This window comes from Pristis pectinata, chromosome 26, assembly GCF_009764475.1.
Source record: "Pristis pectinata isolate sPriPec2 chromosome 26, sPriPec2.1.pri, whole genome shotgun sequence".
In the NCBI taxonomy this organism is placed as follows: Eukaryota; Metazoa; Chordata; class Chondrichthyes; order Rhinopristiformes; family Pristidae; genus Pristis; species Pristis pectinata.
Window position 1 is genome coordinate 32,459,588 of NC_067430.1, and position 12,879 is coordinate 32,472,466.

The 12,879-nt window shown below is 47.7% G+C and overlaps 1 protein-coding gene across 1 annotated transcript in view; it reads right to left on the reverse strand.

Annotated features, from left to right (window-relative positions):
* LOC127583252 (protein polyglycylase TTLL10-like) overlaps positions 1–12,879 on the reverse strand; it is a 34,222-nt gene that overhangs the window by 4,360 nt on the left and 16,983 nt on the right. The window contains 5 exon segments of the mRNA XM_052039020.1: positions 315–431; positions 6,682–6,822; positions 8,798–8,969; positions 10,706–10,877; positions 11,677–11,765. Of these exon segments, the coding sequence (XP_051894980.1) occupies positions 315–431; positions 6,682–6,822; positions 8,798–8,969; positions 10,706–10,877; positions 11,677–11,765 (691 nt within the window).

A 12,879-nucleotide genomic window follows, 5' to 3' on the forward strand; every position in this document is an offset into this window, starting at 1 on the left:
AAGACACTCCCTTGCTACCGCACACTGAATCTAGGCCAAATTATACAGTATTCCCTTGAGTTAAACTTGAAACTATATCCCTCTGTCTAAAACTAAGTAATGTTTGGACAATTATCTGCAACGTTGCCTTAAAATTCCCCTTCACTATAAACCAGCAGCAATGTAGTGTTAGAATCTTCAAGTCCCTGTTAGGGAAAATGTTTTTTGAAGATGGACATTGTGTGTCCCCTGTTAAATAATCTCCCAATGAATGGGTTCACACACGCAGAATGTAAGCAAAATCCAACGTAGAAGGAAATGAAAATGATAATCACCTTGAAATTTTGATCAATAATAAAATCACAGCCCATGAGGTCAAAAAAGCCCAATTTTGAGTCCAGTTTGGTCTTGGCACTTTTTAAGCAAGTTGTCATGATCTCCTGCATTCTCCTCTGTAAGAAAAAGTTGAAGTTCTCAGTCACATTCATGAATAAATGTTAATAAATGGACAATCCTGGTCTCCAACCTATCACAGACAACCCCTTGTCGTCACTGTCACAGACAACCCCTTCAGAATTAGAATCAGAATCAAGTTTATTATCACTGACATATGACATGAAATGTGTTGTTTTGCGGCATCAGTACAGTGCAAGACATAAGGTTTGTCAATTACAAAATTACAAATTACTACAAATCACAAAATTACAAGTTACTATAAATTACAAAACAAATAAATAGCGCAAGAAAAAGAAGGAATAACAAGGTGATTTTCATGGGTTGATGGACTGTTCAGAAATCTGACGGCGGAGGGGAAGAAGCTGTTCCTGAATCATTGAGTGTGGATCTTCAGGCTCCTGTACCTCCTCCCAGATGGTAGTAACAAGAAGAGGGCATGTCCCAGATGGTGAGGGTCCTTAATGATAGATGCCGCCTTCTTGAGGCACCGCCTCTTGAAGATGTCAATGGTGGGGAGGGTTGTACCTGTGATGGAGCTGGCTGAATCTACAGCTCTCTGCAGCCTCTTGTGATCCTGCGCATTGGAGACTCTGTACCTGGCTGTGATGCACCCAGTCAGAATGCTCTCCACTATATATCTATAGAAGTTTGTAAGAGTCTTTGGTGACACACCAAACCTCAAACTCCAAACGAAGTAGAGCCACTGTCATGCCTTTTCATGATTGCATCAATGTGCTGGGCCCAGGATAAATCCCCTGAGATGTTGACGCCCAGGAACTTGAAGCTGCTCACCCTTTCCACTGCTGACCCCTCAATGAGGACTGGTGTGTGTTCTCTTGACTTCCCTTTCCTGAAGTCCACAGTCAGTTCCTTGGTCTTGCTGACATTGAGTGCAAGGCTGTTGTTGTGACACCACTCAACCAGCCGATCTACCTCACGCCTGTACGCCTCCTCATCACCATCTGAGATTCTACCAACAACTGTGGTGTCATCAGCAAATTTATACGTGATATTTGAGCTGTGCTTAGCCATACAGTCATGAGTGTAGAGAGAGTAGAGCAGTGGGCTAATCATGCATCCTTGAGGTGCACCTGTGTTGATAATTAGTGAGGAGGAGGTGTTATTATTGATCCGCACTGACTGTGATCTCCCAATAATTCCTAATGACTGTGGTCTCTATCACAGACAACTCCTTGTCCTCTCTATCCCTTCCCCTTTCTCCGACTTAATACATACGTGGTTTCTCCTTTCTCCAGTACTGATGGAGCATCTCTGACTTGTAATGTCTGCTTGTCTCTCCACAGATGCTACCTGACCTGTTGGGTGTTTCCAGCATTTTCTGTTTTATTTCAAATCTCTAATATCTACAGACTTGTTTTAATTTTGAGTACTATATCTTCTCATTCTCAGGACTTAATTAAGTGGGGAATGCAATGTTTGATTAAACAGATTATCAGAACAAATGTCCTGCAGAACTTGCTCTAATGCTCTGGGGAAGTTAGAGTTGCTCTTGGAACTGAATGTTGAGAGGCAAGTGGACAAGGTCATGACTGGTTGGACAGGATGCATAGATGTTGATGGATAACAGACTTGTATTCATATCTGATTACAACATTTGGCTCACTGAATGTATTCTCAGAACAATTCATCAAGCCTACACCCTGTAACCCACCGTCTCACACATGCTCATTAGCACCCACAATTCTTTCACCAGCCACTTACAAGGAGTAATTTATTGTGGCCAATTAACCCAGCAACCCACACATCTTTGGAATATGGGAAGAAACCTGAAGACCCAGAGGAAATGCATGTGGTCGCAGAGAGAATGTGCAAACTCCACACAGACAGGCCTGAGGTCAGAATTGAACTAGGATCACTGGAGCAGTTAGACCAGGATTTATGTAAACTTGAAAGGCAGGTGCTAATTCGGAGAAGTCAGCATGGTTTTGTGCAGGGGAGATCATTTCTCACAAATCTGATTAAGATTTTTTTGAAGAAAAGCAATAAAGGCTGAGTTGTCTACTTGATCTTCAGTAAGGCTTTTGACAAGGTCCCACTGCTAGGCTGCTGCAGAAGGTTAAGGCACAAGGAATCTGAGGCATGTTGGTGAACTAGATCCAAAATTGGCTTGGTGATAGGAGGCAGAGGGTAGTAGTAGGTGGGTGTTTCTCTGATTGGAAATCTGTAGCAAGTGTTGTACTACAGGGATTGGTGCTGGGATCTCTATTGTTTGTCATTTATATAAATGACTTGGATGAGAATGTAGGTGGAACTATTGGTATTGGTATTGGTTTATCATTGTCACTTGTACCGAGGTACAGTGAAAAACTTGTCTTGCACACCGATCGTACAGGTCAATTCATTACACAGTGCAGTTACTTTGGATTAGTACAGCGTGCATTGATGAAGTACAGGTAAAAACAATAACAGTACAGAGTAAAGTGTCACAGCTACAGAGAAAGTGCAGTGCAATAAGGTGCAAGGTCACAACAAGGTAGATCGTGAGGTCATAGCCCATCTCATCGTACAAGGGAACCATTCAATGGTCTTATCACAGTGGGGTAGAAGCTGTCCTTAAGTTTGGTGGTATGTGCCCTCAGGCTCCTGTATCTTCTACCCAATGGAAGAGGAGAGAAAAGAGAATGTCCCGGGTGGGTGGGGTCTTTGATTATGCTGGCTGCTTCACCAAGACAGTGAGAGGTAAAGACAGAGTCCAAGGAGGGGAGGCTGGTGTCTGTGATGTGCTGGGCTGTGTCCACAACTCTCTGCAGTTTCTTGCGGTCTTGGGCAGAGCAGTTGCTGTACCAAGTCATGATACATCCAGATAGGATGCTTTCTATGGTGCATCGACAAGAATTAGTGAGAGTCAAAGGGGACAAACCGAATTTCTTTAGCCTCCTGAAGAAGTAGAGGTGCTGGTGAGCTTTCTTGATTGTGGCATCTATGTGATTTGACCAGGACAGGCTGTTGGTGATGTTCACTCCCAGGAAGTTGAAGCTCTCAACCTCAGCACCATTGATGTAGACAGGTGCATGTACACCGCCTCCTTTCCTGAAGTCAATGACCAGCTCTTTTGTTCTGTTGACATTGAGGGAAAGGTTGTTGTCATGACACCATTCCACTAAGCTCTCTATCTCCTTCCTGTACTCCAACTCATCGTTGTTTGAGATACGGCCTACAACGGTGGTATCATCTGCAAACTTGTAGATGAAGTTAGAGCAGAATCTGGCCACACAGTCATGAGTGTATAGGGAGTAGAGTAGAGGGCTGAGAACGCAGCCTTGTGGGGCACCAGTGTTGAGAATAATCGTGCCAGAGGTATTACTGCCTATCCTCACTGATTGCGGTCTGTTTGTTAAAAAGTCAAGGATCCAGTTACAGAGGGAGGTGTTGAGTTCTAGGTCTCGGAGTTTGGTGACAAGTTTGCTTGGGGTTATTGTATTGAAGGCAGAGCTGTAGTCAATAAACAATAGCCTAACATAGGTGTCTTTACTGTCCAGATACTCCAGAGCTGAGTGAAGGGCCAGGGAGATGCCGTCCACTGTGGCTCTGTTTTGGCGATAGGCGAATTGCAATGGGTCGAGATTGTCTGGGAGGCTGGAGTTGATGCGTGTCATGACCAACCTCTCATAGCACTTCATGATGGTGGATGTCAGAGCCACTGGTCGGTAGTCATTGAGGCATGTTACCTTGCTTTTCTTCGGTACCGGGATGATAGTGGTCTTCTTAAAACAGGTGGGAACCTGAGATTGAAGCAGGGAGAGGTTGAATATGTCTGCAAATACTTCTGCCAGCTGATCAGCACCAGATCTGAGCACATGGTCAGGGACACCATCTGGGCCAGGTGCTTTCCTCGTGTTCGCTGTCTGGAAGACTGATCTTATGTCCTCAATGGTGATCGCAGGTTCAGTTGCATTGGAGGCTGTCAGGTTGGGTGGTGGCGATCCACTTCCCTTCTGTTCAAAATGTCCATAGAATGCGTTAAGCTCATCAGGAAGGGATGCGCTGTTGTTAGCTATGCAGCCCGTCTTTGTCTTGTAGCCTGTTATGGCATGTAAGCCCTGCCATAACTGACCGCTGGTCTGGGACTCTATTTTGAGTCGATATTGCCTCTTGGCATCCCTGACAGCTTTCTGAAGGTCATATCTGGATTTCTTGTACAGATCAGGATCACCAGATTTGTGTGCAGCAGTTCTTGACTTCAGTAGGGAAGTGGATCTCCTGGTTCATGCATGGCTTCCTGTTTGGGAACATCCGTATTGTCCTCTTTGGTACACAGTCCTCCACACACTTGCTGATAAAGTCTGTGATGGTGGTGGCATTCTCAACAAGGCTGGCAGCTGAGTCTTTGAACATGGACCAGTCCACTGTCTCACAGCAGTCACGTAGGAGCTCATCTGCTTCCTCAGACCACCAGTGCACGACCCTCTGTACCGGATCCTCCCGTTTCAGTTTCTGTTTGTATGTAGGGAGAAGGAGCACGGCATGGTGGTCTGATTTCCCAAGGTGAGGACAAGGGGTGGCTCGGAAAACACCTTTGATGGTTTTATAGCAGTAGTCAAGGGTGTTGGTGCCCCTGGTGGAGCAGGAGACGTGTTGGTAGTATTTTGGTAACACACTCTTGAGGTTGGCCTGATTGAAGTCACCTGCGACAATGAAGAGGGCCTCAGGGTATCCTGTCTCAAGGTTGTTGACCATGGAGTATAGCTCATTGAGTGCAGGTTTCATGTCCGTCTGTGGTGGAGTGTAGACTGCCATCAGGATAGCTGAAGTGAAGTCTCTTGGCAGATAGAATTGTCGACACTTCACTGTTAGATATTCCAGGCTGGGTGAGCAGGAGCTCACCAGGACCATCATGTCCAAGCACCACAAGTTATTGATTAAGAAGCAGATCCCTCCGCCTTTAACTTTGCCTGAGGATGCTGTATGTTCCATTTGATGAATTGAGGAGCCCTCAGGTTGAATAGCACAGTCAGACGAAGCAGGTGTAAGCCACGTTTCAGTGAGACATAGTACACACAGTCCCACAGTTCTCTTTGGTAGGTCAGTCTTGCCCTTAGTTCATCAACTTTGTTCTCAATTGACTGGACGTTAGCTAGTAGTATGCTGGGGAGGGGGGTCTTGTATCCATGTTGTTTCAGCCTCGCCTGCAGCCCAGCCCTCTTGCCATGTTTCCGAGATATGTGGTGGTGACTCTTCGTTCTTGAAGTGTTTAGGGTCAGACCTGTAAGACTATTAATAAGTCTGAAGACAACATGAAAACTCCTGGAGTCATAGAGAGCGAATAAGGTTGTCTAACTATACAGAAGGACATAGATCAGCTGGAAGGTTGAGCAGGGTGATGGCAGATGGAATTTAATGTAAACAAGTGAGAGAATGTACCTTGGGATGTCAAATTCTGGTAGAGTAAATGGCAAGGACCTTAGGAGTGTTGATGTATAGAGAGACTCTGGGGTGCAAGTCCATAGTACTCTGAAAATGGCAACACAAATGGATAGGGTAGTGAAGAAGGCATTTGGTATGCTTGTCTTCATAGGCGGAGGCATTGAGTCTGAATTGGGATGTCCTGTTGTAGCTGTACAAAGCATTAGTTAGACTGCAGTTGGAGTATTGTGTACAGTTCTGGTCATCACACGACAGAGCAGATGTGGTGGTAGTAGAGAGAGTGCGGTAGAGATTCACTAGATGTTACCTGGAATGGAGGGCTGTGGTTATAAGGTGAGATTGGATAGGCTGGGTTAATTTTAAGGGAGGTCTTTTTCCCAGGTTAAGGGAGTCTGAAACTAAAGGACACAGGTTTAAGGGGAGAAATTTAAGGAGATCTGAGGGGTAAGTTTTTCACACAGAGTGCGGTGAATATCTGGAACGAGCTGCCGGAGGAAATGGTGGAAGCAGATATAACTACGATGACTAAAAGGCATTTGGAGAGGTACTTGGATAGGAAATGTGTAGAGGGATACAGGCCTAATGCAGGCAGATGGGATTAGTGTAGATGGGTGTCGTGGTCAGTGTGGACGAGGTGGGCTGAAGGGCCCATTTCTGTGCTGTACACTTCCATGATCCAAAGGTACTGCATCCACCAGTGACAGGCAATGTGTTCCAGATTTCAACTGCCCTCTGGGTGAAAACAATTCCACAAATCTCCTTTAAATCTCCTTTGCCTTACCTTAAACCTATGCCCTCTGTAACTCACTGCTCCTATTTTAATGTGACCAAGTCCCAGTGAGGGCCAGAAAACACACTCACTGTAAAAGCAGTGAAGACCCAGTCCTTTGGGAGACGCTTTGATTCCATGTACTTCTCATTAATGTACTCGTTCAGGTGCTCCATGGACCAGATCGTGTCCTCCTTCATGTCACTGAACCTGGGGTTCTTCCTTTGGATGAACTGTGGGGAAGAAAGTCAAAGGCACAGTTAATGGACAGTGGAAGTGAGGTAGTGCTGCACCCTGCTCCTGATATTACTCTAGGTGCAAGACGTACATCAATCTGAAGAGGTCCAGAGGCTCACAGGTACATTTGCAGGGTTGGGTACAGGCAGATAGTTCAGTGAGTTCAGGGGCTTCTCAATAACCACCTACTAGTTCCCTACCACCATTTACACAAGAGCCTGCGCCAAGCAAGTCTTGTGTCTGTCCCAAACCTGGAACTGGTTTCAAGGAATGGAAACAAGGTGATGGGGTTTTCCCATCAGGAATTTCCTTCGTTCCTGGGAAGACTGGGCTTACTTCCAGCTTTCAAGTAGATTGAAAAGCAAATCAACTGATTCCAGCCTAGGGTTCTCTTCCCTGCCAGTGAAGACCACCATGGTTGGCTGTGGTCTCCACACTGAATGGGACAGTGTGACTGTGTCCATGTCACTTTGGAGACCTGCCCAGTTGTCCCATGCCATTATTTCTGAAACTGGATGCTGGGCTGACAGGCACTGTGATCTCTGCTGTGACTGTCCACCTCCCTCTGTGGGGTGAGCTGTGACTGTCCACCTCCCTCTGAGGGGTGAGCTGTGACCGTCCACCTCCCTCTGAGGGGTGAGCTGTGACCATCCACCTCCCTCTGTGGGGTGAGCTGTGACCGTCCACCTCCCTCTGAGGGGTGAGCTGTGACCGTCCACCTCCCTCTGTGGGGTGAGCTGTGACCGTCCACCTCCCTCTGAAGGGTGAGCTGTGACTGTCCACCTCCCTCTGAGGGGTGAGCTGTGACAGTCCACCTCCCTCTGTGGGGTGAGCTGTGACCGTCCACCTCCCTCTGTGGGGTGAGCTGTGACCGTCCACCTCCCTCTGAGGGGTGAGCTGTGACCGTCCACCTCCCTCTGAAGGGTGAGCTGTGACTGTCCACCTCCCTCTGAGGGGTGAGCTGTGACCGTCCACCTCCCTCTGTGGGGTGAGCTGTGACTGTCCACCTCCCTCTGAGGGGTGAGCTGTGACCGTCCACCTCCCTCTGAGGGGTGAGCTGTGACCATCCACCTCCCTCTGTGGGGTGAGCTGTGACCGTCCACCTCCCTCTGAGGGGTGAGCTGTGACCATCCACCTCCCTCTGTGGGGTGAGCTGTGACCGTCCACCTCCCTCTGAAGGGTGAGCTGTGACTGTCCACCTCCCTCTGAGGGGTGAGCTGTGACAGTCCACCTCCCTCTGTGGGGTGAGCTGTGACCGTCCACCTCCCTCTGTGGGGTGAGCTGTGACCGTCCACCTCCCTCTGAGGGGTGAGCTGTGACCGTCCACCTCCCTCTGAAGGGTGAGCTGTGACTGTCCACCTCCCTCTGAGGGGTGAGCTGTGACTGTCCACCTCCCTCTGTGGGGTGAGCTGTGACTGTCCACCTCCCTCTGAGGGGTGAGCTGTGACCGTCCACCTCCCTCTGAGGGGTGAGCTGTGACCATCCACCTCCCTCTGTGGGGTGAGCTGTGACCGTCCACCTCCCTCTGAGGGGTGAGCTGTGACCGTCCACCTCCCTCTGTGGGGTGAGCTGTGACCGTCCACCTCCCTCTGAAGGGTGAGCTGTGACTGTCCACCTCCCTCTGAGGGGTGAGCTGTGACCATCCACCTCCCTCTGTGGGGTGAGCTGTGACCGTCCACCTCCCTCTGTGGGGTGAGCTGTGACCGTCCACCTCCCTCTGAGGGGTGAGCTGTGACCGTCCACCTCCCTCTGAAGGGTGAGCTGTGACTGTCCACCTCCCTCTGAGGGGTGAGCTGTGACTGTCCACCTCTCTCTGAGGGGTGAGCTGTGACCGTCCACCTCCCTCTGTGGGGTGAGCTGTGACCCCACAGCTCTAAGCATTGTTAGAGCCTTGGGAAACACATGAAGAACTAGTTGCTGTGGAGTTTCGGGGGGAGGGGTGTGACATCATTACATCCATATTCAACTTGCCTGATTGGTCAGGTGACTTGTCAGATCATCGGAAGATGGATTATATACGTTGCAGGTTGACTTGGCGTAACCATGGTGAAAGAAGGCCATATATGGTGAGGTGCAGGCAATCAGGAAGTAGGACCGAACGTCAAACTTCCTGCCATCCAGAAGCAGGGGTCTGCTGATATATCTGAGGGTAAAATGTACAGACATTTCTATGGCTTCTACAGACATTATTTGTTCTCTGTGCCTCTAACCCGACAAATCTCGAACCTTTATTTTTTGTGACAGGAGAGCATGTGATGTCACTTCCTGTGGCTACTACTTCAACACACTGGCGTGTAACTTTTGGTTGGAGGGTCCCACTACATTAGGTGCCTGGGTCATCAGTCTATAAAATCATGGGTAGTCTATACCTCAGCACCACTTCCCCTGCACTGAACCCACGTCCCACGATTCCCTTAATATCCAAAATCAATCGCGCTCAGTCTGGGCAATGAATTTCTTCTCGTCTCTGTCCTGAGGGTCTGAACCCTGAACTGGAGACTGAGACCATGCTGGTTCTAGACTCCTCAGCCGTGGGAGACCATCCCTGCATCGACTGAGACTGTGCTGGTTCTAGACTCCCCAGCCGTGAGAAACACCATCCCTGCATTGACCCTGTCAGCTCCGTTTGTTTTAGGGATATCTCTTATTTTTCTCAACTCTAGCCAGTAGAGTCCTAGATTTCTCAATCTCTCCTCATATGACAAACCTGCCCTCCCTGGAATCAACCTTTGTTGCACATCGCAAGCATATCCTTTAAATAATTTCAATAAAAAACCTCTAATCTTCTACTCAAATAGTCTTGCAATAAAGGCTCATATGTTGTTTGTCTGCTGCCCCTGCTTATTAACTTTCAGCATTTTGTGGATCAAGTTCCTCTGGACACCAACACCGTTCAATCTCCCGTCAGTTTAAAACTCTCCATTTCTATTTTCTGCCAAAGAGGATGACCTATTTCCCACCTTTTCCCTCACCTACCACATCTCACAAATTCACTGTGTATATCCCCATCGAGCCTCTTCACATCATCTCACAGCCCACACTGCCTCCCACCTTTGTATCAGCAGCAAACCTGGATATATTAAACTTGATCCCCTCATTCCAATCATTGGCAGAGGTTGTGAACAGCCATGGGCAGTCACCTGCAGCACTCCACTGGGCTCAGCTCCCAACATGATAATGGCCCATTTATTCCAGTTCTCTGTGTTCTGTCCATCAATCAATCCTCAGAAGTTCAGCTTGGCGTTTGGTTCCACCAGCATCAAATGTGCTGCAGAGTGCCAACAGCTGTAACAGACCAAAGCTCCAACTCAACCAACACAACAAACAGGTGCTTCTCTGGTCATTACACAGGGTCTCTAGAACCAGGGCGCACAGATTTAAGGTGAGGAGGAGAAATTTAAAGGAGATCTGAGGGGTAAGTTTATCACACAGAAGGTTGTGGTTATATGGAACAAGCTGCTAGAGAAGGTGATGGAGGAAGATACAATTACAATAGTTAAGAGGTGTTGGGACAGGTTCTTGGATGGGAAAGGCATAGAGAGATATGGGCTTAATGTGGGCAGATGGGATTAGTTTAGGTAGGTATCACAGTCAGCATGGACAAGCTGAGGGGTGGGGGGTGACAAATTGGTTTGGGTTGGGTGGGGTTGAGTGGGATTGGGTGGGGTTGAGTGGAGTTGGGTGGAGTTGGGTGAAGTTGGGTGGGGTTGGGTGGTGTTGAGTGGGTGGGGACTATTGCTACAGTGTGTCATGCTCAGAGAGGCAGTTTACTCTGTAAGGGAGGATCTAGGAATTTGCAATGATAATGCGAAAGGGAATGTGCGTGGATGGAAAGGTTTGGAGATGTCCTTGATGCTGCCTGTATTGCCCCTTGTTTACCTCTGCACCACTCTGTGGATAATGGAATTGTACTGAGCTGGTTTGATCAATGGGTTCTCTTCCACACTTTCCAGCTTTGCACGGAGTACATGCACATCATCCCTGGACCTTAGGAGGAAGATTCCTCGGCCCTCTTGTAAGTTGGAAGGTTTACAAATCCAGATCTGACCATCTGTGAGAAAAGATAAAAAGCAGAAACCAAGTTGTAAAACCAGAAGCTACACTGTCCATGGACAGCCACAATTCCAGTCAACACGGCAAAATTTTTACGCAGAGAGTGGTGGGTGCCTGGAATGCGCTGCCAGGTGTGGTGGTGGAAGCGGATACAATAGAGGGGTTTCAGAGACTCTTAGATAGGCACATGAATGTGCAGAGAATGGAGGGATGTGGACCATGTGCTGGCAGAAGGGAAGAAGAATGTTTCTCTTGGCCTGCTGCAGATGTGTCTGCTCAGTTCTGTTCCTGAGAGAGATTGTTCCTCCAGGAACTTGCCATGTTAGGGGTAAGTTTTTTACACAGAGAGTGGTGGGTGCGTGGAACGCACTGCAGGCAGAGGTTGTAGGGGCAGATACATTAGGGACATTTAAGAGACTCTTAGATAGACACATGAATGATAGAGAAATGGAGGGCTATGTAGGAGGGAAGGGTTAGATAGATCTTAGAGCAGGATAAGATGTTGGCATAACATTGTGGTCCGAAGGGCCTGTACTGTGCTGCAATGTTCTATGTTCTACATTTGGAGTTGCAGGCATGGGTTTATTGTACACTTTGTGTGTGCCACCAGTACAAGGTGGTCAAGCTGTAAAACTCTGTGACTCTCTGTCTCTAAGAGATGCTGAGGGTCAGAGAGGGATGAGAAATCTGTGAAATGGTTGGATGGTCCTTGGGAAGATGAAGCCACAGGAGAAGGAAGGGAAGGATAATGAGAATATTAAATGTGGGAGAAATATTGGGAGGAAGAAAGGTTTTACCTTTGAAGACATCAAAAAAAGCTTGTCGCTCACTTTTCACATCCATGCGGTAAGACTGAGGGAAAAAGTCGTCCAATTTGATCGTCTTACTGAGGAACAGAACAACAGAGTCAGTCAGAGTGTGAGGACCAGCAGCTACTGACACAAAGTCAAAACTTACAGATCAAGTTTTGAACAGCAGCCGACCTCAGTTTCAATAAATTACTCCTTAATTTTGAGCTTTTGATGTGACTAAAAGAACTGATGAGGAGAGAGTGGTAGACATGGTTTACATGGACCTTAGTAAAGCTTCTGACAAGGTGCCATATGGTAGATTGGTCCAGGAGGTTAAGGCAAAAGGTGTGTTGGCAAACTGGATCCAAAATTGGTTTGGTGATAGGAGACAGACGGCAGTGGGACAGTGGTGGAGGTGTGATCTTCTGACTGGAAGTCTGTAACAAGTGGTGTACCACAGGGATTGGTGCTGGGACCCTTGAAGTTTGTCATCCATATATAAATGACTTGGATGAGAATGTAGAGGATATGATTAGTAAGTTTGCAGACAATGTAAAAATTTGAGAAGTCGTAGATAGTGAAGAAGATTGTGTTAGGGTACAGCAGGACGTAGATCAGTCACTGAGAGTGAGGTGGGACATTAGGTTGCAGCTGTACGGAGGAGGTAGTGGAGGCAGATATAATTACAGCATTTAAAAGGTGTTTGGACAGGTACCTGGACAGGAAAGGAGTAGGATGATGTGGGCCTAATGCAGGCAGATGGGATTACTGTAAATAGACACCGTGGTCAGTATGGATGAGATGGGCCGAAGGGCCTGTTTCTGTGTTGTATGATTCTGTGATTCTATGATGTTATTGAGTACCAGATTTTAAAAAAATATCTGATTGTATGATGAGACACAAGAGACTGCAGACGCTGGAAATCTGGAGCAACACACAAAGGCTCCAGAGGAACTCAGGGGGCCAGGCAGCATCTATGGAGGGAAATGGACAGTGTCTGATTACATGAGGGTTTTGAATGCACGTCAGCAGAGCCATCAAACTTAAAGTGCTGCCAGATAAGACTCTTGATGACTGTGGCTCAAGGCCTGCCCCCTGGGTGGTGCTGAGGTCATGTCAGATATGATCAGAAGGCACCACTGTGTGTCACCATATCACAGCACAGGCTTCAAGGTACAATGGTCTCAGGGTCAAGATTTAAACAGACCC